Genomic DNA, 25474 nt, shown 5'->3' with positions numbered 1-25474 from the left:
GGCTGCACACACACCAGGCAGGAGAACCCAGGGCTGCACGCACACCAGGCAGGAGAACCCAGGGCTGCACGCACACCAGGCAGGAGAACCCAGCGCTGCACGCACACCAGGCAGGAGAACCCAGGGCTGCACACACACCAGGCAGGAGAACCCAGCACTGCACGCACACCAGGCAGGAGAACCCAGCACTGCACGCACACCAGGCAGGAGAACCCAGCACTGCACGCACACCAGGCAGGAGAACCCAGCGCTGCACACACACCAGGCAGGAGAACCCAGGGCTGCACACACACCAGGCAGGAGAACCCAGCACTGCACGCACACCAGGCAGGAGAACCCAGGGCTGCACACACACCAGGCAGGAGAACCCAGGGCTGCACACACACCAGGCAGGAGAACCCAGCGCTGCACACACACCAGGCAGGAGAACCCAGCACTGCACGCACACCAGGCAGGAGAACCCAGGGCTGCACACACACCAGGCAGGAGAACCCAGGGCTGCACACACACCAGGCAGGAGAACCCAGGGCTGCACACACACCAGGCAGGAGAACCCAGGGCTGCACACACACCAGGCAGGAGAACCCAGCACTGCACGCACACCAGGCAGGAGAACCCAGGGCTGCACACACACCAGGCAGGAGAACCCAGCACTGCACACACACCAGGCAGGAGAACCCAGGGCTGCACACACACCAGGCAGGAGAACCCAGCGCTGCACACACACCAGGCAGGAGAACCCAGGGCTGCACTCACACCAGGCAGGAGAACCCAGCACTGCACGCACACCAGGCAGGAGAACCCAGCGCTGCACACACACCAGGCAGGAGAACCCAGCGCTGCACACACACCAGGCAGGAGAACCCAGCGCTGCACACACACCAGGCAGGAGAACCCAGCGCTGCACGCACACCAGGCAGGAGAACCCAGCACTGCACGCACACCAGGCAGGAGAACCCAGCGCTGCACACACACGAGGCAGGAGAACCCAGCACTGCACACACACCAGGCAGGAGAACCCAGCGCTGCACACACACCAGGCAGGAGAACCCAGCGCTGCACGCACACCAGGCAGGAGAACCCAGGGCTGCACACACACCAGGCAGGAGAACCCAGGGCTGCACACACACCAGGCAGGAGAACCCAGGGCTGCACGCACACCAGGCAGGAGAACCCAGGGCTGCACGCACACCAGGCAGGAGAACCTAGCACTGCACGCACACCAGGCAGGAGAACCCAGCACTGCACGCACACCAGGCAGGAGAACCCAGGGCTGCACGCACACCAGGCAGGAGAACCCAGGGCTGCATGCACACCAGGCAGGAGAACCCAGCACTGCACGCACACCAGGCAGGAGAACCCAGCACTGCACGCACACCAGGCAGGAGAACCCAGCACTGCACGCACACCAGGCAGGAGAACCCAGCACTGCACGCACACCAGGCAGGAGAACCAAGCGCTGCACACACACCAGGCAGGAGAACCCAGGGCTGCACGCACACCAGGCAGGAGGACCCAGGGCTGCACGCACACCAGGCAGGAGGACCCAGGGCTGCACACACACCAGGCAGGAGAACCCAGCACTGCACGCACACCAGGCAGGAGAACCCAGCACTGCCTGCACACCAGGCAGGAGAACCCAGGGCTGCACACACACCAGGCAGGAGAACCCAGTGCTGCACGCACACCAGGCAGGAGAACCCAGCGCTGCATGCACTCCAGGCAGGAGAACCCAGCACTGCACGCACACCAGGCAGGAGAACCCAGCACTGCCTGCACACCAGGCAGGAGAACCCAGGGCTGCACGCACACCAGGCAGGAGAACCCAGGGCTGCACGCACACCAGGCAGGAGGACCCAGGGCTGCACACACACCAGGCAGGAGAACCCAGCACTGCCTGCACACCAGGCAGGAGAACCCAGGGCTGCATGCACACCAGGCAGGAGAACCCAGGGCTGCATGCACACCAGGCAGGAGGACCCAGGGCTGCACGCACACCAGGCAGGAGAACCCAGCACTGCACACACACCAGGCAGGAGAACCCAGCACTGCACGCACACCAGGCAGGAGAACCCAGGGCTGCATGCACACCAGGCAGGAGAACCCAGCACTGCACGCACACCAGGCAGGAGAACCCAGCACTGCACGCACACCAGGCAGGAGAACCCAGCACTGCATGCACACCAGGCAGGAGAACCCAGGGCTGCACACACACCAGGCAGGAGAACCCAGGGCTGCACGCACACCAGGCAGGAGAACCCAGCGCTGCACACACACCAGGCAGGAGAACCCAGCACTGCACGCACACCAGGCAGGAGAACCCAGCACTGCATGCACACCAGGCAGGAGAACCCAGCACTGCACGCACACCAGGCAGGAGGACCCAGGGCTGCACGCACACCAGGCAGGAGAACCCAGCACTGCACACACACCAGGCAGGAGAACCCAGCACTGCACACACACCAGGCAGGAGAACCCAGCACTGCACACACACCAGGCAGGAGAACCCAGTGTTGCACGCACACCAGGCAGGAGAACCCAGGGCTGCACTCACACCAGGCAGGAGGACCCAGGGCTGCACGCACACCAGGCAGGAGAACCCAGGGCTGCACACACACCAGGCAGGAGAACCCAGGGCTGCACGCACACCAGGCAGGAGAACCCAGGGCTGCACTCACACCAGGCAGGAGAACCCAGGGCTGCACGCACACCAGGCAGGAGAACCCAGGGCTGCACGCACACCAGGCAGGAGAACCCAGGGCTGCACACACACCAGGTAGGAGAACCCAGGGCTGCACGCACACCAGGCAGGAGAACCCAGGGCTGCACTCACACCAGGCAGGAGAACCCAGGGCTGCACACACACCAGGCAGGAGGACCCAGGGCTGCACACACACCAGGCAGGAGGACCCAGGGCTGCACACACACCAGGCAGGAGGACCCAGGGCTGCACACACACCAGGCAGGAGGACCCAGGGCTGCACGCACACCAGGCAGGAGAACCCAGCGCTGCATGCACACCAGGCAGGAGAACCCAGCACTGCATGCACACCAGGCAAGAACCATACCAGTGAAGCCACATCCCAGCCTGGGGCATTCTTTAAACTGTGACCTGATGGCAGAGATGGGGAGCAGGTTCAGAGAAAACAGGATTAGTCTAGTCTGTGGCTGAACTCCTGGAATCACAAGAAATGCTGTGAAGGAGTTTTAATCTCTTTTCCTACTGCTCTGAATACTGTACTTGGCTCAATTAAGAATAAATTCGGTTGCATGTACCTTCCAGGTCTGCCCCCTCCCATAGGGAGCTTCATCTTCACGTGGGGTAAGAGGGCACTGCATAGTCAGGGAGGAAGCTGATTCGGTCAGAGTTCTGCCTGTTTGAAGTGGGCGCAGATCGTGGTTTTGTAGAGCAACGAAGCGAATCTGACCAAGGGACTCTCCACTGGGTCATACCCCCCCACACACACAAACACACAGCATCTAGAGCAGCTGACACAGGGAGGGCGAGCATGGAGGCTGCCTCGTCACCCTGGTGTGCTGCTTCCCTGCTGGCTGCTTCCCGGTCCCTGCAATATTCATACAGCCATGCACTGCCTACTCTAAGCAGCCAAGAGAACCAGGAACTGCCCAGAAGGCATCCTACGTGCAGCACCAGGATGTCCCTGCTACAGTTCGGGCTTAAGAAGTTCTGAAAACGCATCTCCAGCATCCACAGTGGCCTCGTTTCGGTCCTGGGGGTTGGCTTCTGGCTGTTCTAAGCATTTAGTCTAAGTCCAGCCTGTGGCGTGTGTTCTGAGACGTGAGTAAAAAAACAAACAAACAAACAAAAAAACTCCACAGAACCTTTGTCTGGGTGCAACGGGGAATACGGGAAAACAGTTTTTCCTTAGGAACCTGAGACATTGCCGCTTGGAAACATTGCTGTCTGCCCCGCTTACGTATTCAGCATGTCCTTTGAAAGGAAGGCCCATTTCCAGCTTACCATTTTGGCGTGATATTTTATGCACTGTGTAAAGGTAGCCCTTGTATTATTCAAATGCTGCTTTCTGTACCCCAGAAAATTGGGTTTGGTATTTTAAAGCAGCCGGCCTTAGTATTTTGTAAATGTTGTTCTCCGTCGCCTTCTGATTGGCTGAACAAAGAGCTGATCGGCCTACAGCAAAGGCAAGAAAGGAGAGGCGGGACTTCTGGCAGAGACAGGGAATCCTCCCATGATTCACTGGGAAAGAATCGGGCATGGGAGGATTCACCTATGACAAGGAAGGAGTGAGACATGAGGATGTAATGAGCCACGCGGCAGGATGTATACAAACGGGTTAACGCGGTTATAAGAGTTAGTTGGGGACAAGAGTAAGTAAGGTCTCAAGCTATTATAGATAAATACAAGTCTCCATGCCTTTACTCAGAGCTGAGGCGGGCACAGAAAGTCCACATGGTTTTGCCTCACCTGACTGAATAATTTTTGCTTTTTCTTCCTGTTGAGTCAGAGTCCAGAGACACACGGGGGACTACCAGCCGTGCTCTGTGAGTAGCACAGCCCGGCATGGGGTGGACGGGCAAAGTCTCATTCAAACAGCTGTGCCTTTTCTTCTAACACAGCTCACCGGCCAGCCATCAGTGCTGACCTAGAGCCGCCATTTCCATATATCAGGGCGCTCACAGCAACGTGACCCAAAGGGAAACTTTCTTCTAAGTCAGTTAGGTGACCTGAGTTTGATTCCCCAGAACCTATATAAAAGAGGTGGGGACAGTCTAGCTGAATTAGTGAGGCGTCGGCGTAACACACAAGGTGGGCAGCCAGGAATAACACCAAAGGTTGACTGCTGGCTTCTACACACACACACACACACGCACGCACACACACATACACGCACGCACGCACACGCACACACGCGCACACGCACGCACACGCGCACACACACATGCACACATGCACACACACGCACACACATGCGCGCACACACACGCACACACACGCACACACACGCACACACGCACGCACGCGCACACGCACACGCACACACACACGCACACCTTCTAATAGGAATTTGTAATTATTAGCAGAACAACAGAAATCCACTTGTCTTAGTTAGAGTTACACTTGCTGTGATGAAATGCAGTGACCAAAAAGCAAGCTGGGGAGGAAGGAGTTTATTCGTCTTACACTTCCAGATCACAGTCCATCATTGGAGGAAGTCAGGACAGGAACTCAAACAGGACAGGACCCTGGAGGCAGGAGCTGATGCAGAGGCCATGGAGGGTGCTGCTTACTGGTTTGCTCCCCACGGCTTACCCAGTCTGCTTTCTTATAGAACCCAGGACCACCAGCCTAGGAGTGGCACCACCCACAGTGGACTGGGCCCTCCCGCATGGATCACTAATTAAGAAAATGCCTCACAGCCGGATCTTATGAAGGCATTTTTTGCAATTAAGCTCCCCCCCCCCACCCCCGTTTCAGATAACTCTAGGTTGTGTGTCAAGTTGACATAAGGCTAGCCAGCACAGCACTATCTGACTGTTATATATTTTATATTCTTCTAACTCAAAGCCAAGCACTTTGTAGGGCGTACAGTGGTCAGTCATTGATCTTCCAGTCATGTGCCATAGATAGGAGCATGTTCCCAAGGGATGTCTAGCTAAGGGACGTCGCATAACCCTCTGTCCCTACCGCAGCGCTAACAGTGAATTTCACCGTTAGCTAAACAGCTGCTTCTCCAAGCTTTCCGGCCCCGGTATGATCCCTATCTGCTTCTGGAACGAGGGGCCCTTCACATGTGCCTGCAGCTTTCGGCCTCCTCTCTGCCACTCTGCACAGTTCAGTCTCTCCCCACCGGGAGAACCTTTTTCAGGAGGGCTGTTTTCAGTCCCAGGCCAGCCTGGGCTACAGAGTGAGACTCGGCCTCAGGAAGGCAAAGCAAAACCAAAAAAGCCCAGAAAGGATAGAATTCTTGCTAAAAAGCTTTTTGCTGTAGGACACCCCCAAGAGACACAGGGGGACTATTGGAGAAAACAGACATGTGGCGACAGTTTCCACAGATGCATCTGCTCAAACTAATCAAATTGCATATATTATTGTATGTGGAATATTCTTTGATTCAATGAAACCCTTTTTAAAGCTCAGTTTCAGGAGGATTGTGAGTGTGAATCAGACCGGGCCACACACATTTCAAGACCTTTGCATAATAAGCAAAAAGCAATGAGCTCCTCCTGTCAACTACCAGCAGTTCCAAAGGTAACAGCGGATGTAAGTGTTCTCCTGAGGTGATGTGTAAAGGATTCCCCCAGCAGGCATTCTAACAGCAGTGAGAACACAGAAGAGCCAGACTCATCAGGCACCGATCCTCGGGGAAAACCGTGGAGCTCTGACCACCGTTGAGCATCCAACTCATACACTAACTGATTTTTAAAGTCTCATAAAGATGGAGCTGATTGATTCCACGCCACTGTTTTAGATGCTCGGAGGCACTGCAAGGTGACCCTGCCTTTCTGGAGGTTTCTTTCCCCAACGTATCTTGCTGTAGTGGGACGGCATCACACTAAATCAATGATTACTTTATGTGTCCACGGTTGTGATTACAAGTCTGTGTGCTTGTTCCAGTAGCAAGGCTAGCATAGGACGACAGCAACTCTGGTGAAGCGGGGTTCTTTAAAGGGTCCTAACATACCTTAAGGATGACAGCGACGTCAGTACAGTCACTGAGGGGAAGAAGTGCCACAGTCACAGACACGGGGAGAGGGAGTCTCTCAGGGCCTCGGAGGCTTAGTTACCTCCATATAAGGTGTGTAGAGAGAGAACAGTTTGCCTCTCTGACTCTTTCAGCTGCCTACGCTAAGTGGAAGCACAGCACGGCGCTGCTCCTGGTGGTAGGGGCTGGAGGGAAGGAGTGAAGACAAACTTGTGTCCAGTAGATGAGGGGCCGGGAAGCATCGTGCACCGTAAAGTAAAAGATGCTCACTAGTAGCGTGAATCTGCGTGTCCTTTGACCCAGTAACTACATGTCTAAGAACCTACCTCACAGATGAACCTTAAGACAAACCCACAAGGTAACACAGAGATAAATACCCGTGTTGGCTTACTGCTACCCTGTTCGCAACAGCCGAGATACGGAACCAGCTCAGATGAATAGATAAAGAAAATACAGTGTATACCAGGGCGTGCGATTGCGTTCACACGGCGGCGGGGTTTCATTCAGCTGTACAGGAGAATGAAGCTCTGTCGTTTGCAGGAGGAAGGGTGGAGCTGGACACCAGTATGTTTGGTGAGATAAGGCCGACCCAGCATTTCATGTTTTCTCTCCTATGTCGAATCTAGATTAATGTGCATGTGGGAGGGACCATGGCAAGTGGGTGGCATAGAACGGGCACTATGAAAGCGCAGGACGGTATCTAAAGGACGAGGACAAGAAAGGGCAGTGAGGGGCTTGAGAAATGGCTCCGAGTTCAAGTCCCAGCACCCACATAGCACCTCACAGCTGTCTGAGCTCCAGCTCCAGAGGATCTGGAACTCTCGCACAGACACGCAGGCAGAACACTGAAGCACATACAAATAAATAAAACTCAAAAAAAAAAAAAAAAAAAAAAAGAAAGAAAGAAAGAAAGGGCAATGCACGTGACACAAAAGCCCACCCAGACAATGCAACACACAGAAAACTGAGGCAGCCCCTCTACACAGAGGCCTGGGAAGGAGAGATCTCAAGCCATAGAAGATAGCTAATTTATTACTTCTTGGCCTCTTACCTGGTTTCAAAGGGTCAAGGGATCATGGTGCCCAAGCCACCTCCCTCTGTATGTCATGGTGAAACTCTGGGCATGACTAGGTCCTGATTCCAGTGACCTTATACTCATTAGTGATCAGGATAAGCTGGTGCCTCCCGAGGGAACACAGCTCTCCATGGGGTCAGATTTCCACTTGCTTAGCACAAAGAAAGGAAAAAGAGGCAACCAATCAGGAAGGTGGAAGCCCGATAAATGAAAACCTCAGAAGCCCAGTAGCATCCAGTGAAGTCTGTTGGTCCCAGATGCAGGCACCCATGGAGAAGTGCCTGAGATTAACCAAAGAAAGGAGCTGCTGGTCAAAGATGCTTGGGTTTCATAGACACATGCACTTCAAAACGGCACTCGCATCTAGTCCCATGGACAGGAGAAGTGCAACTGCTCTCACTTCAAACCATCACGTTTGTGGACTTGGGGGTTTTCACCTAAAGGAACTGGGGAAAGTGAGGATACAGGGTGCACAGGCACCCAGGTGAGAGCAGCGATCCTGGAAACAGGTCTCAACCTGCTGGAGTTCTCATCAGCGCTCTTCCCACCAGGCTCCTAGTCAGAGAAGAAGCAGGTCTTGGCCTAGCTTCCTTAGGCTCTGTCAAGGACATAGAATTCTTGCAGCGTGAAAATGCCAGCAAAGAAAACAAAGATTAATTTCATTGACCCAGTCAAAAAAAAAATCTTTGTTGTTGCATGATTTCACGAGAAAGAGAAGAAAGAAATGCTTGATCCTTTGGGCTCTTTTTCGGCAGATTAGAATTCTGGTTGCAGCATAAGAAAGAAAGTTTACAGAAGACGAGGAAAAATGAGCTCACTGAAGCTTAAACCTCCGCTTGCAATAGGAGCACTGGCAGGGGCTAGGGGACCTTAGCGCTCTATCTGATACATGGGCAATTAGACCTTGGAGAAAGATGGAAGGCTAAGGAGAAGGAAGAGAGGGACTGGAAGGGCCCTCAAGCTGGAAATGTGCTAACTGGACCCTGGCTTGCATGTTTTATAAAGACCCTGGATCTTCCTCTTTTTCCTATGTGTTCTGGTAGACACCCAACACCATGTCTTCTGTTGTCCATCCTTACAACGTTTCCTGGGAACAAAAAACTGTCATCTGAGGGAACCCACTGCCTTTCCCTGTCTACCTGTATCCCTCTAACCTTCCTCACCTGGGGTCTAACTAGTTACAATGGTCCATACAAGAGTGTGTCACGCAGCAGTATTTATATACAATAGAGACTAGTCTATGGTTGTCATTCTTGATCCAAATTAATTAACCCCAAGGTATTTGGGGAAATGTAAATTTAAAAGGTGTGTTGTGCCATTGTGAGATGACTCAAGACAAGGAAAGAACGTATGGGAATTGATCTAGCTTACAGATGGAGATGAGTGGGTCTACCGCACATGCGGCCTACGGTGCGCATTGGACCGGATGGGATCACGGCCCGGCAGAGGCAGTGGGGTTTTATAACGACTGAAGAAATGAGTGCTGATGGGTGTTGGATAGATCTGCGAGTAAATGGATGCCCATCTGCAAACAGAAGGTCACTGATGTCCCATTGCTTCATCTGCTTTGAGAGAACTCACAAAAGAATCACCCCATGCTAAGCAGTTGTTTTTTTGTGAGATGCTTCCTGGTCCACACGCTTCTCAACAAGGAAACAGTGATGGTGGGGCCAGGCAGAAAGTGGATGTTGCTGGTCTCTGTTGCTGTAACAAATACCCGAGAGAAAAGTGTTTAAGGGAGGAAAGGCTTGCACTGGCCCTCGATTATGGAGGTTTGAGGCCCATGGTTGGCTGGCCCCTTTGTCCTTAGGCTGGCCCTGTCATGGCTGAAGGGCAGGAGGAAAGCTTCTCTCTTCCTGACAGGAAAAAGGAAGAGGGGAGGAAGGGTCCAAGGCACTTCTTACTTCCCCTTCCTCCAACTAGGCTCTACCTCCTGGCTTCCGGCTTCCTGTATCTGACAATGGCGCCATCAAATTGCAAACCTATCAGTAGATTAGTCCAATCATCAACTGAATCAGACCCGCTATGATTCAATAACTTTCTAAAGGCCCCTTGAGCTGAAGAACACATGAGCCTTCAAGGGGACATTTTAGATTCAGCACAGCAGGAAAATGCCCCTTGCTTTTACTTTCTGATCCCACACCAAAACTCCTCAAATGCCTTTTGAGATAAGCACTAGATAAAATGTTGTCTATGACAGAAAAAAAAAACTCATTTATAATCCACAGCATTTCCTGGGGTGGTAAGAATAAATTCTAGGTGCTGGAGGGGACCTGGGTCTGATTCTTAGCACCCAGACCATGGCTCTCAACCTTCTACAGTGTCAGAGGATCTGCACTCCCATCTGCCCTCTGGGGACACTGCATGGATACATGGTACACAGAAACACATTCAGGAAGACACCCACACATAGAAAATAAAATAAATCTTTAAAAAAATTGCAATGACTTAAATATTTTATATGCACCCATCTACTGACTTTGAAAAAAATATCTACTGCATAAGATCAGATAATCCCTGAAATATTTTCGTTTTCAATATTTGATAAATTGCTGACCGGGTGAAACAGTTTGGATAAGCCCTTGACATTTGCTATTTTGGTTTACATTTATTTGCATACCTTCAAAACACTCTGTGAAAGAAGACGCCATTTCGTGTATTTATTGAAAATGGCTAGCTCAGTTTCTAAGCTGAAAAAAAAAAAAAAAAAAGATGAAACCCAAGCTGGCATGCACCAGGAGGCACTTTCCTCCCTGCCTTGAATAAAACTTTTAGAACATACCAGATTTTTATAGCCTATATTATCGTCAGTAGATAGTGAAGAGGATAATAATAAAAAAAAAGTTTCCTAACAGACTCTGACCTCAGCCAGCATCAGAGCTGACACACACCACACACTGACTAGGAAGAGACTTGAATGTCACAGTGAAACATTTGTCAAACCGGAGAACTGTCTGAGAAGTGTACACTGAATAAATAGCTCCACATCCCAGGAGCCCCAACAGCCTGTAGCCTTCTGGGTTGTAGACTACCTGAGCGAAGCGCTGTACCCCAACAACCTCAAACATCAAACATCAAAGCTACCCCAAGCTGCAGATAAGAAACATTTGTTGTAGCGAGAGATTTGGTTTCTCTAAAGACCCAGTTAGGTTATGTGAATATGTTTTTGTTTTAATCCCAGGTAACGGGATACGGGGCTGCTTCAGTTAGTCCACAGCCGTTAACTATGATTGTCTTGTGATCTAACAGGGGTATTGTCTTTGCCAGCTGCAGATGGTTTAATTCTGGGGATTCAACTCTGGGAGGTTATAAATGGGGGAGCCCTGAGAGCGCGTGTGGCACTGCTGCTGCGGCATTTGCTGTTGCTGCTTTGCTCTTTTGCTGGATTGCTGCATGGTATGACAGTGAAGCTTGGACTTGCGCCCAGGAACCCGATGCCCCTGATCAGCAGGAAGTGGTCCAAAGAGGTCTGCGCCCCTTTTCTCCTCTAACCTTTTTTCCTGTTTCCCTAGCATTGGGTGGCGAGAGGGGACTGGGGTGAAGAAGGGTGGTAGGTATAAGAACCCAATAGAGTGGCCCACAAGTACGCCTACAGTTTGCGTCTATGCCCGAGGCAGTGATCGTAGGTTTGCCGTCATCCGCCCAAAGAGCGCACCAGCCTACCAATCGCACTCCCTCATTCTACTGACGGGCACGTGCACTGACCATTGGGGTGGACCAGAACATCATGGAGAAGTATACAGAAGTTGGGGAGACAGCTCAGTGAGGAAAGGGCTTGCCATGCAAACATGAGGGTCTGAGTCCCTGTACCCATGTAAAAAGAAAGAAAAGCAGGGTGTGGTAAAGCAAGCCTGTAACCCACAGGTGGATCTCTGGGTCTTGCTCACCAGCGAGCCTAGCCTGCTTGATGAGTTCTAGGCCAGTGAGAGACACTGTCTCAAAAAGAAAGGGAGCCAGTACCTGAGGAATGACCCTTGAAGTTGACCTCTGTCCTCCACATGAGAGTACCCACATGTGCATAGGCATACACACACACACACACACACACACACACACACACACACACACACACGCACATACATTTACGCCTTGACATAGGAAAAGAAAATGCTTAATCCAGCTGTGCTGTCCGAGTGTCACTGGAGTGCCTGGGGCTCCATGCCTAAGTACCCTCAGCAGCCAGTGGTGATTTCTTCCTTCCAGTTAAACATTTTGGGGGGGGGGTGCATGTGATTCCGGCTGTCACTGTCAAGTTGATCAAGTTGACTGGAGTCAGAATCACCTGAGAGACTGCGAAAGTACATTTCCAGAGATGATTAAGGAAAGAGTTTTGGTTGTAGGGGAGTACCATCCCATGAGGATCTGTGTGGAATACAAGGGGCATGGGGAAACTGGCACAGTGTCAATGCTCCCCTCCCTCTGCCTCCTGGACCGTGATGGGAGCTGCTTTGCTCTACCAGACACTCTGCCATGAAGGAGTGAGCCTCCAGCACCAAAGAGCTGAAATAGGCCAGCCCTCCCTCAGGTTGTCCACGCCACAGCCAGGAAACCAATGCAACTAGAGCAGTGTGTCTCCTTCCACAGGGACATGAGGGGGAAAACGGCTCCGGAGTCTTCTCCAGAGAGAAGCCAACAGCCAACCACATAAAACAAAACCTGGATTCTGGACATGGAGCACAAGAACAAGGCAGTTGTAGTGATGGTGTCTTGGGGGCTAGGAGTAGCTCAACATGATAGAAAAAATAATGAGACAGACCCGGAAACAGCATGGCTGCCGCGTGGCTCCGCACACCTGCTTATGCTTCTATCGTAGTTCAGCTTCCTTGCTTCCTAGCCACACAGACGGATGTCTCCTTCACCCCGGAAACTGCTGGGTTTGGCTTGTTTGCTCAACAGTGCTTCTCTATGTTGCCCAGGCTGATCTCAAACTGTCGCGTTCTAGTAACAATCCTGTGCCGGGCTCCCAAGAGTCTGGAACTACAGGAGTGCTGCTGAGCCTAGCTACATGACTTCGCATTTCAAACCCAAAATCCAAACTTGAAACACTGGCTGAAGCAGCAGAGCCAGGGTTGACTCTGGGCTAACCCACCTGCCTAGGAGGGAGACCGTCCCAGCCTTGACCGGAAGACGTGGTGAGGGGCAGCAGAGGGATTTCTGTGAGCTGGCAAGGTCTTCAAAAGCAGACTGGTGTGGTGCTCCTTACAAAGACAGACATAAGCTCACCTGCCTCCCCAACTTTATAAAAGAAACAGCAGAAGTTTAGAGTGGTGAGTGACTCGCATTTATCTACAAAGGCACACAGCTGTGCTCTCACCTCCCTTGCTCCTCCCTAACCGTGCTGCAGGACTGTGGGTGTCCCCTCTGCTGCAGGACTATGCTTCAAGTGAGCACTGTAACACACTAAGGACAGGACCCAGCAAAGTGCAATGGCTTGTATACAGGTAAGTAAAACTCACTGGAATGTTTCCAGCAGCATTAAGAAAGGACCAACCAAGTGCTTTCTAATGAGACCTGGGAGAGATTTCCAAACAAGGAGACAGTGGGAAAACCTAGAAAAATGAGAGCAAGACCCTTACAAGGTTGGGAGAGTTTATGACACCTGGCTGAGTATCAACTAACTTTAGGAAGTGAGGAGCATGGAGCTTACTGTGTCTGTGTGTGTGTGTGTGTATGTGTGTGTGTGTGTGTGTGCGCGCGCACGCGCTTGTGCGTGTGCATATGTGGAGACCAGTGCCTCATCTGGTTGTCTTCTTTGATCACCCTATGATGGCTGTTCTTGGTTGTCAACTATGTCTGGATTTAACTAAAACCCAAGCAGCTGGGTACGCCTGTAAGAGACTTTTCTTAATTAAGTCATTTAAAGTTGGAAGAGCCACTTTTAATCTGGGTCTTTGACGTGGAAAGAACATACCTTCAATCTGAAGCATGCGTTCTGCTGGCAGGCCCATATAAAGACTCAGCAGAAGGACGCTTGCTCTTTGCCTGCTTGACCTTGCTGGTAGGTCCACCCTTTCACCGACACTAGAGCTCATTTATTGGGGAGCCCAGTGTGTACTGGAGACCAGCTGAGACACCCACACTTGTGGACTGAGTGACTACTGGATTCTAGGACCTTCCGTTGATAGGCAGCCATTGTTGGAGTGGCCGCATCACTGCCTGTGACCTGAGCCACTCTAAGAAATCTCCTTTCTCGCTACACACAGACTCAGTCTGTAAGCTCTGTCCCTCTAGAGACCCCTGATAATACAGGCCCCTCTATCTTGCTTGTAAGGACAGAGTCTCCCCCTGAATCTGGAGATCACCACTTCCACTAGAATCACTGGCCCAGTGAGCCCCAGGGATCCTCCCAACCCTGCCTCTCACGTGCTGGGGTTACTCTCACTTCGCCAGGGATGCAAATGAAGTCTTCAGGCTTGCTCAGTGAGCAGGAATCTGGCCGAGCCACCTTCCTAGCCTCAGGCTCTACGTTTTAATTTTCAAAGCTCAGGACACCTTAGTGAATGGTTAGCATACATTTATACTTGAGGGCCAAATTTCCTTTCGTCACGACTGTGGTGGCTTGGATAGGAATGGCCTCCAGAGGCTCATAGATTTGACTGCCTGGACATTGGGGCGTGGCACTGCTTGACAGAGATTAGGAGGCGTGGCCTCGCTGGAGGAAGTGTGTCATTGGGGGTGGGCTTTGGGGTTTCAAATGCTCAGGCTAGGACCATCGCCTTTCTCTTCCTGCTTCCTGCAGATCTGGATGTAGGACCCTCAGCCCCGTCTCCAGCACTATGTATGCCATGCTTGTCACCGTGATGATAATGGACTAAACCTCTAAAACTGAAAGCCAGCCCCAAATTGTTTTCCTTTATAAGAGCTGCCGAGGTCATCGTATCTCTTCACAACAGAACACCGACTAAGGAACTGACAAACCAGGAAATGCTGTCTCCTAACAATCCAACTGTCCTTTCCTGTTGGCCTTTTGTCTCTCATCCCACATTATCAGTTCCATTTTCGGATAATATGTGATGAGAAAACCATCAGTCTCTCAGAAGTGGGTCGTTTGTGAGTTGCCGATCTGATGTTGTTCTGAAGGGTGAGATCACACGGAAGCCTTGCTCCGATGACCTCAACCACACTGTGCATCTCATTCCGCAGGGAGCTCTGCTAGCAGCCTATGCACACAGATCAGTCTGAAATGCTGTCTGGTCGCCATTTCTTGAGTTGAAGCACTCCACCCTGGAGGGAAGCTCTTTGAGACTGGAGGTGTTTTGAAAGGGAAGCTCATTAAGACTCAGGGAATCTGGAAGGACGTTTCCTGAGGCCCAGGAAATAAAGAACTCATAAGTCTCAGGAAGTCTCTCAAATTGAACAGAGGCACAAAGCCCCTCCTTCCCCCAGGCTTATAGAGAAATAGGGGGGTGGGGATTGGGGTAGACTCAGACTGGCCCAGGACACGGAAGAGACTCTCTGACTTGTTGGCCTGCCTGCAAGTTCTGCAGAGAGCTCTGGGGAGGCAGCCTCAACACGTTGTCACCAAGCAGTGGTGGCTTTCAGTGGTGTAGCTGCCTGTGAGTTGTCCCTGCTCCTGTAAGTAAGGCCTCACCACACTCCTTTTGAGTAATATCAATAAGCCCACTGGCCTACCAAATCGGACTTCAGTAGGATGGCTAGGTTGGCCTGTCATTGGCTCTATATCTGGCGTGAATAGGCATTTATCTATGACTTTCCAGGAATAGCGTCATCACAGCAATCAAGAAGAATATCTTCCCCATAAGCCTTCTGTCCCCATACGAAGACACCACAATGCTCGAGCCTAGAGGATCCAGAAGCATCTGTGTCTCTTTCTCCAGGTTCATTCAGTACCCTACATCTTAAAAGATTCAAACAGGAAATGCACACTCTCACCCTCTGCATGGCCCTGGCTGGCAGAGGTGAGATAGGGAAGGGTAGCCTGTGGGGACTAGCTGGCCTTCCACCCTGTGAATGACTCAGAACCAAACCCATCAGCATTCTAAAATTAAATCATCTTTATCTCAATATGCAAGCACTATGGGGTATAGGTGAATGCATATAAAAGCAGGATCGACTCTCTTTGGAGTGTTTTATGCTGGCACTTTGTGAGGAGAGCAAGAAGAGACTTCTGCAGTGAGGCATGACATCACTCTGCACAAAGCTATTCCTAAAAAGTGCTTCTGTTAGGGAAGCTTTTGAGAGCTCACCATTCAGAAGCCATTAGGGGAACCTTTGACAGAGTGAGGTGTCCCCGCTCAGTGTAAGCATTAGTTCTTTAGTGTCTCCTGCACTGACCTTGCCGTAGCTGTTGGTTCAAGTTAGGCTGGGTCATCCTTGCTTCTGGACGAAGGTACACCCATGTTAAGAGTTTTATCTTCCATTGCCTGGCTCTCCTGTCATGTGGCAAGTGTCCCCAAAGAGCCTGCTAAGTGAGGACGCACCAGGAGGCTCCATCTGGGATCTCAAGATGTGCTGTTTCCCTGTGCAGATAGGCCAGCATTTCACAACCATGCTGTGCTGCAGGCTGCCTGTCCACATATATACGGGGACTTCCAACTGTGCCCCCACCCCTTTTCCTGTCTAACCTCCCTCCCAATCTGTGTCTACATCAGGGAAGGAAGCAAAGCGAAGCAGCCGATCCCAGCTACGCATTTCCCTCTGATTTGGTCCAAGAGAGGAGGCAAAGGATGTTGTTAAGGTAAGTTGAAGTGCTCACTGCATGCTGTCATCAACCAGAGAGTGTAGATGAACCATGGGAGAGGCAGCAGGCCCGATGGAGCCTTTGGAAAACTGTTGGTTCTGATTTGACCCATCACAAAGCCCTCCAGGGATAGTCCAAGAGGACAGGAGAGCAGAAGAGAACTTGGAGGGCATGGTTGCTCCTCCCCCATGGCTGCCTTGGTGTTCAAACATAGGGCTCAGAGTAACCAAGTAGTTCTGAACCAAAGGCTCACCCTGCAGAGGACACTGGAAGTGTCTAGAAATACTCTGGTTGCCAACGGTGTGTGTGTGTGATGACAGTCTCCTGTCATCCAATGAGCAGAGGACAGGGACATTGCTCAACACCGTGCAGCTCCCACACAACAAAGACTGATCTAGAAAACATTAGTGCTGAAGTCTAAGGCTTGGGGCTGCACCAGAGCTCAGCTTCGAGTTCTGCTTTACTGGTAAAGTGTTTTTCTCAGAAGCGCTGGGACCTGAGCTCAGTCCCCAGAACCCACATAAAAAGGCAGGTTATGGTGTCGCTATCTGAAATCCCAGCACTGGAGAGGAGAGAGCAAGGGAGTTCCTGGGACTTGCTGGCCAGTTAGCCTAGCCTACTCAGCAATTTTTAGCTTTGGGGGGAGGGGCAGAGAGAGAGAGAGAGAGAGAGAGAGAGAGAGAGAGAGAGAGAGAGAGAGAGAGAGAGAGAGACCCTGACTCAAAAAATAAGTGGATAGTACTTGCAGAATGGCACCCAGGGTTGTGCTCTGGTGTGTGTGTGTGTGTGTGTGTGTGTGTGTGTGTGCGCGCGTGCGTGCGCACATCCACCCCCACACCACCACCCCCACACTTCTCTTTGTAATCCATGCTTCCTCTAGCTGGTTGAGTCCATGTATTAGGCAATAAGCTGGTGCCCACAGATGGATGTGCCTCTGTGTTATTATTTTCGGGGTTGGGTAGGAATGTCAAACAGCAGAGAGCTGCCCTAAAACCTCTTCGGCTGCATGAATAAAACATCAGTGCCTCTAAATTTAAACGTAAAGCCAATTAATTCATCAAAATGTCACTTGTCACCTAAAGCATTTTAGTAGCAAGGAAATACCTTGGAAGAAAAGAGAATCCTCACAGGAAGAGGAGAAATGGAGGAAGGATTTTGTCCACAGGGCAAGAAGCAGTGTGGCCTTGCCTTTTCCTGGCTGCTCCTTCAGAGAAGCCTTGAGAAGATGGCATTTAAGAATGTTGGTGGTGGCACAAGCAATGCGCATTCCACGTGTCCCTTCCCTGGTCTTGTTGTAAAGTATGTTGGACACAGTCATCAAGCCCAAAAGCTGCTCGCCAGGCCCCCTAAGTTACAGACTTCAGCCCAAGTACATAGAACCACGCACGAACGGAACCATAAAAATAACCCATCGTTGTTTCAGGAGCTGAGAGCTGACTTCCCGGAGCCTGTAATTTATAGCATTGTCTTTGGTTATAATAAAGCAGAGAAGGGAGACACGGAACATAGAATATATATTTTTGAACTGAAGTTCGTTACCACAGGAAAACTGCAGATTCCCCTCCACACCCTCAGGAGAGCTGGGCTCTGAGATGCTTGGATTCTTGCTATCCTGTGCTCAGTGGCTTTCAGAGACAGAGAACTCCCTTTCGCCACGGAGAGCCAGTACAGGCAACAGTCAAAGACAGGGGGACACAGGTGTGTCAGAAAGCTTTGTACTGACACACACACACACACACACACACACACACCAGCCACGACTTTTGATGTCAAATCAAGGCATTGCAACCAAGCACCCAAATATTGTGTCTTTGATTGCAAATGACAAAACGAACAAGTGCACGGCCAAGTCCTTGGCCTGGAAAGTGTTAAAAAATAACTCAAGTAGAGACATACTTTACTGGTGAATGTTTTTTTTTTTTTTTTAATTATAAAACAAATGCCCGGTGTTTCCCCCTAAGGACCAATACATTATGTTGTAATTCCAGCAATAAGTGGCTAAAAAGTCACTGAGAATTAACAAGCTGTTCTGGACTTTCTCACAAATGAATGAGTCATGCTTACTTCTTAGACCCTCTGAGTGCGTAAGCTGTGATCTCTTTTTGCAGTGTCTTAACTACAGAGGAATGACACAAATCCTGATAGTATCTCAAACAATATCTTGAGTTTGTATCTGCGAATCTCTGTCTTCCAAAGAAAACCAAGCAAATGTCATCAAATCCGTCCCACATATCCCCACACATAATGTCTCCGAGGCTTACCACTGCAGCCAAGGTCATCATCAGCTGAAGCTCAGAGTAAAGTCTAAATTACCCCCACCTGGCCCCAAGCACTCATCTTTCAGACACTCAGGTATCTAGAAAGATCCAATTGAAATTCTCTCACTTAAGACTCATACAGCCCAAAAGCAAAGAGACAGAGCTAGGTACAACGAAACCATCACTTGCATCTGAGAGACACAGTTAAAAATGCAGGCTGAGTCAAAGGCTGAGTTCTCCTGAGCTAAGGGCACCGGGATCCAATCAGAAACCCACACAGACCAGAAGCATCTCTCCCTGGTGGCCACAATAGGCGTGCCCTCGGAATCACTTGGAAGTGGACACAGGTCAAGGGGTGGGGTGCTAAAGACGCTGTGTTTGAGAGCAGGAACCAGAGAAAATGTAACAGAAAAAAACCCTCAGTGCCTTCAGGACCTGAGAACTGTCTCCAGGCCGCTTTACAGAAGTTGCCAATCGCTTGCAGGAGGGAGCGTGCTGTGGACCTTCCCTGCGCACTTCGTTGGCAGCTGCATCTCTGGCAGCGAGACCACAAGTGGGCAGGGGAATTATGTGGCGGGCGGGGGGGGGGGTGTCTTACTTTTGTAGCTCGTCGCCCAGGGCTGGTAGCCATAGTAGCCCGTGATGCGCAGGATCCGCTCCTCGATGGACGTGAGTCCCACGGGCCCGCTGGTGAGGTCCTCCACAGAGCGCGACCATTTCAGATCCTCCTTGATCGCCTCGTCCACTACCAAGTACTTGAGCTGACGGAGCTGAGGGCTGATGTCGGACAGTCTCCGCGGGCTGACGTCCGGTGACCTCCTCATGCCACTGAGGCCGCGGGAAGGCGGGATGAGTCAAGGGCAGAGAAGAGGAGACGTCAGTGAGGACCGGTGAGGACCCAGGGCTGCTCCCCCTCGCGTCGCTTGCCATCTGCCCTGCTCCTGGGAACCTGGGCGTCGGGTCCCGCGCCCTACCCTGGGCGCCTCGGGCAACATGGGCTAAGGCGAGTGGCCAGGAGATGATGCTGAAACTTCCCTGTCTCAGCTTCACATGAGCTTCCCCTCTGTCCTTCCCTTCCCTCCCGGAGCGTAGCTGTGCCGGCTGTGCAGGGTCGCAGATGCCCGGGGCCACCTGCCCGCAGCCCTCCCGCACCTGCGGCGCTACTCACACAGCTATGCTCTTGGCCCTGGGAGCGCCGCCGGGAAACTCTCGGATCCCCATGGGCGGCGTGAGCGAGTGGCCCGGGGCGCCCAGACTGGAGCCGGAGGAGCCGCGGCCCGAGCTCCCCGCAGCCGCCGCGAGGGTCCGGACGCGCGTAGGTCGCCCGCGGCTCAGCCGGGCCACTCCGAGCCGGGTCCCCGGCGCCCACTGCCGGGAGCCGGTGGCAGAGCAGCGCCGCCGCGCCCTTCGCCTGTCACTGCTGGAGCCCTAGCACGCGAGATCGCAGACTCCCAAGCTCCGGAGAGCGCGCCCGGCAGTGCGCTCCGGAGCCACCCGGGGCGCGAGGATGTGGCGGCCCCGGCGCGCGTGGACCAGGCGGGGGCGCGCGTCCAGATTCCCGCCGACCCGTGTGTGCCCGGCTCAGGGCTCCGTGAGCTCTGCAACCTTAGGGCGTGGGACCTGTCACGGTCCTGGGGTCCTGGCCTTTCTGCTTTCGACACGTGAGTCTCGGTCTCTCCCCACACCCACCCCAAACACAGCCGTGCCCGTTCCACCTCCAAAGAGCGGCGCTACTACGAAAGCGAAAAGCAAACTGACCTGGCATTTCACAGCGCACTAAGAAGCCAATTTAGACCAGGTGGCAATTGTTAGATCAAGCCAGGTCCTCAGCTTACAAGCTAAAGAATGAAGCAGGCCACTACTGCTATGGCTCCCTCTCGTCCTAGGTGGCTTACAATCAGTTTTTTCCTAAGCCATCCCAGACCACCAAATCGCCTTCCATACAGCTGTTCTTCACTGAGTGCAAATTCAAAAAATACAGTTATATAGAGGAGCAAATAGCCTTATCTAGCCCCAAAAGGCTGCTTTGAGTTATAGCTATATTCCACGCCAATATTTTTTTTTTGAGTGTAAGATACATTTCTCCCAAGAGATCAAACTGCAAGCACTATTTTATGTATTGCTTTGAGAAAAGACATATTGCTCCTCAGTGAACTAGGAGCAGAAGGAAACTCAGTTCTTCAACTTGCTAAAAAGAGTTTCCCAAAAACTTGCTTGAAAGGGGCAGGAAACGCCAGGCTTTTCCGCTGAGAGGAGGGGCAACAGAGAGCAGCCTCCCGTTGCTGTGCTCCACAACCGTCTTACTGGGAGCCCCAGACAGTTAAACAACACAGGAAAGGGAGTACGATGCCGCCATATAGGAAGAAGTAAAAAGGAAAAGATGAAATTCTCTTTGCAGGTGACAGCACTGCTGGTGTAGAGAGCCTCGGAGAACTGGCCACGAAAGTCTTCGGAATTAATAACTGTGATGTTAACCTTGTCGATTGGATGCGAGTTAGGATTGCCATGGAAACACACCTTGGGGCAAGTCAATGAGGGGGGTTCTGATATGGGCAGCATCACTCCATGGGTTGGGCTCTGGGCTGAATGAAAGGAAAGAGTGAAAACAGAGAAAGCTAACTGAACACTCTCTCTGCTTCCTGACCATGGATGCCACGTGACCGGCCACCTCTTGCTCTCTCCCCCCGGGACTTTTTCACCAGAGCGGACTGACTGTATTTTAAAACTGTGATCTAAAAATAAATACTTCTTTTTAAAGTTGTTTTTGTCTAGTATTTTTTCCATAGTAATATGTGAAGTAACTAATACAATATCTGGTTTTTAAAAAGTGGAAACATTCAAGGTTAATGTACAACACCTAACCATTTTCCTATATGCCTGCAATGGACAATTGGAATTTGAGATTAAAAAAAACAAAAACAAAAACAAAAACAAAAAAACCCACACAGTACAGCTCACAGGATTCAAAAAAATATGTGTAGATAGTCACAAAATTCAAATGAAGGAAACAAAATTCAAAGTGAACACACTGTGAGCAACCAAGAGGTCTTTGAAGCTCAGCGCATGCTTATTCTTTTCTGGAGGCTCTGCGTTCCCTGGGCTTCTGGGTCAGTGGTGGAAATCACCAGGTGGGGCCCCATCTGGGTTCCCGGGCACTTTGTTCTTCTTTTAATGATTTCAGTCTTGGTACCAAGACAGTGACAGCCAGACAGGCCAGGAGCATCCAGTGTCAGAAGCAACTGCATTCTTTACCTGAGGGGCGGGGTCAGGAGTTTAACATTTTCTATTCATAACAAGACTGCAAAGAATGAGGGCAGTTTTGTGAGCCAGGCCAACGAATGCCATTGCCTAGCATAGAAGATAATCTGTAAACAGCCTTTTAAAGACAAGGTTTACAGGGTGTGTGTGTGTCTGTGTCTGTGTCTACATGCATGTAAATGCACCACAAGCATGCAGTGCTCATGGAGGCCACCAGGGGGCCTCAGATCCTTCGGGGTTGGGGTACAGACACTTGCCAGTTGGCATGTGGGCCCTGGGTGCCACATGAGTCCCACTAGGCATCAGATTATCACTCCAGTATTGCATAGCTTACTCTTCGTACCAGCAAATAAAACTTCAACTCATAAACTTTAAAATATTACTTTATGAGGTATCCTTGCTGGGCTTTTTTTTTTTTTTTTTTTTTTTCAGCATGAGAATGACTTGTCTTTCTGAAAATGTCCAGGTGCCTCTGTTGTTATTTTAAAAAAGAAAGAAAGAAAAGAAAATCCCGAATCATTTAATTTTGCCAATGAAGACTCAGGAGCCCGGATGCTGGGGTGAAAACCTGCTAGCTCAGGGAAGCAGAGAAAGCGCACAGCTGACCTTCCTACTCAGCTCATATTCCGAGGGGAAAAAGGAAAAATGCCAAAAGCCCAAGGCCAAAAGCTTTCTGGCTTAGCTGACAGCCCAGGAGGAAAAGGCCAAAAGCTAAAAGAGAGCGAGAGAGTGAGAGTGAGAGAGAGAGAGAGAGAGAGAGAGAGAGAGAGAGAGAGAGAGAGACTTCTTCATTCTGTCTCAAAGTCCCTCCCTTCTACTAATTCACGTCAGCTGGTTTCTTGGCCTAGGGTTAACTTGATTAACTCCAGTGTACAGAAAGCTACTGGATTAAATGGCTGAGTCAGACCATATTCACCTGTTTGCAATAAGCAGAAAGTTCTTGGATTAAAGGTGAATGTTAGGGCAGAACCACACCAAACAATAAACAGGTTTTTACAGTTCGCAATCACGGGGTTCCACAAATGGGACCAAATACCCTGCAACATGCCCCTGAAATATATAGAATATTTAGAGACATGCCCATTTTAAAATTGAACTAAGTAGACATTCACTGAGGACAGGGGTGTGCTGGGGTCTCAGAAGGGGACTAGAAATGCCAGCCAGCGAGACAACGTTTTCTCCCCCCATTGGACATCCGGCACAGTAAAAGACAAAGTAAGTGGGGGCTTGTTGATAGCCCAGGTGGGCCGTGGTCCTTGCTCATGGAGTCTCTGGAAGCCGAGGGGTGTGTTTCCAAGCCGTCACCCTTACCTGGGAGGGGAGGAGACCAGTGGGATATCAGAGACCGGCTTTCTTAGGTTAGACACCAAACATGGCCTCTCAGAGCCCATAGCCTCCAGCCTCCTGAACAGAATGGACACTAGCCTCTGCACAGCTGACTTTGATGACCTTGCGATACCCCCACCCACTCATGTATACTCTGATTCTCTCTCCCTCCCTCCTGGAGGCTTTTTTTTTTTTTTTTTTTTTTTGCCTTGATAGAGTGGACTAGTTCCAACACAATCCTTTAATACTCTACAGTGGCCTTTATAACCCTTGCTGGTATTTTATGGCATGTTAATTTACAGGGTTATTTGATTAATGTCTGTCTCCTCCACTCAGCTAAAAATTCTATGAGGCCAAGATTGTTCTGCCTTCCTCATGACCCTCATATCTATCACGGTGCCTGTGTAGGCGCTGCTCACAAAAACACTTCTTAAATAAAGGAGCAAAGGGAAAACGAGAAGAATGAGACTATTTGAACAATAAGATGTGTGAGAGACGGGAGGGAGGGATTTACAGCCTCACTTAGACTTCCTTCTACTCCCATCGGTTGGTCCTCCTTCACAGGTTGGCAGAGACAGACTTCTAAACCTCCTCGCAGCTTATCTCCTTGGCGGCTCGCACCTCAGCCTTCCTCCAAACCTATTTTTTCAGCATGCACAGCAACAAAACGCCCTGCTTCCCAAGTCAACCATGGTTCAAATGTTGCTTTCTACTGTTCTCAAAAAGCACAGCCCTAATGTTAGACAGCGTGCCTCAATTTTGACACAAAAGCATAGCTGTTAGTGATGTGTGTGTCAGATACCCTTAAGGGAGTGTTGCAGGGTTGCTGGATGGGTGAAAGGGCTGATGGTTGACAAGATGATAACACGCGTACCCGGATGTGGAGGTGGATGGCAGAGAGGTGGGTGGACGGATACTCGCGCATGATGCGTTTTGTTTATTTCCTCCTCTGAGTGGTGGCCTCCTTTAGAGACTATGCTTTGGTCTCTTTTCTAACTGATTCATGTAGCACTCAAGCACTAAGGGAGTTCTGTTGGTGGCTTAACCAATGCATGGGGCGTGCTTCGTGTTTCTGACACCCATCCATATGCACTGGGGAAGAAGGACGAATTCAGACCCCACCAGTACTTGATTAGGCCAGCCCCACCTGGGATCTTCAGGGGTGATCACAGCTGGACTACTGCAAAACGTTGCCTCTCATACACGTGGGCTGGGGCAGCAGCCCAGACGTTTGTCCTGCGTTCAAAGAACAGAGCCGTTAAAACAAACCAAAGCTAAATGATTGTAAGCCCAGTGCTGGGGAGGTGGAGGCCGACAGAGCCCGGCTACACAACTATCAGCCAGCCCAGCTTCCTTGGCAAGTTCCAAGCCAGAGGGAGCACCTGCCTTAAGAAGAAAACAGAGGCACATAGGGAAGGATTTGAGGATGTTGTCTGGTTTCAACCTACACACACACACACACACACACACACACACACACACACACATACATACCATACCCCCAAAACAAACCAACAACAACAACAACAACAAAACACAATGAAAGAGAAGGAAAAACACAACACTTTTCTATGTGCCTTATAAAGACAAAAGCAGGAAGTAGTTGCAGCCTAGATCCTGTGGGGTCAGTCCTAGATGCAAAGAATATGAGACAGGGCAGCAAAGGTTCTGAAAAAACAAAGAGCCAGCTTTCTGTGGCCACCAGCCTCTCATCCCGCTAGCCTCATGGTAAATGCCTCTAAATGGAGCAGGGGATTTATGGGAAAGAAAACAAACAAGGCAGGTGGACAGGAAGCCACAGCCACGAAAGATTCCTGTGTGTGTGGTTAAAGGCACGTTGGCCCCATTGGAAGCCGGCAGATAGAGTTCCAAGAGAAACATGTATTCAAAGGAGCCTAAATAAGAAAACATTTGACTCTGTTTGACTCTGGGACTTTGCTGGAGCAGGTCTGAGAGCAGGAAACAAACAAGCACAGAAGTTTTACAGGCCTTGGGGAGAACCTCCGCATCAACACTGACTCCATCGCAGCCAAGGAGGGCAGTGGAAAAGGTTGACCCTGCAGAGGACGGAGCCAAGGGCCCTGGGGAGCCCTGGACAACAGTCTCTCCCTGCAGGGTTGAGTCAGGACTTGGCTAGAGAACAGTGAGTGATTCCAAAGACCACCCCACA

The 25474-nt window shown here is 51.0% G+C and overlaps 1 protein-coding gene across 1 annotated transcript in view; it reads right to left on the bottom strand.

Annotated features, from left to right (window-relative positions):
- Positions 1–20363, bottom strand: part of Slc35f3 (solute carrier family 35 member F3) — a 244351-nt gene extending 223988 nt beyond the window's left edge. The window contains exons 1-2 of the mRNA XM_051168983.1: positions 19889–20363; positions 19319–19548 (exon numbers count right to left, since the gene is read on the bottom strand). Of these exons, the coding sequence (XP_051024940.1) occupies positions 19319–19548; positions 19889–19941 (283 nt within the window). The 5' untranslated portion in view covers positions 19942–20363. The remainder of the gene's footprint in view (positions 1–19318; positions 19549–19888) is intronic.
- Positions 20364–25474: the final 5111 nt, after the last annotated feature.

Source organism: Acomys russatus, chromosome 26, assembly GCF_903995435.1.
Source record: "Acomys russatus chromosome 26, mAcoRus1.1, whole genome shotgun sequence".
Classification (NCBI taxonomy): Eukaryota; Metazoa; Chordata; class Mammalia; order Rodentia; family Muridae; genus Acomys; species Acomys russatus.
The sequence above is the reverse complement of the archived record's forward strand: the minus strand, read 5'-3'. Positions and strand labels throughout refer to the sequence as shown.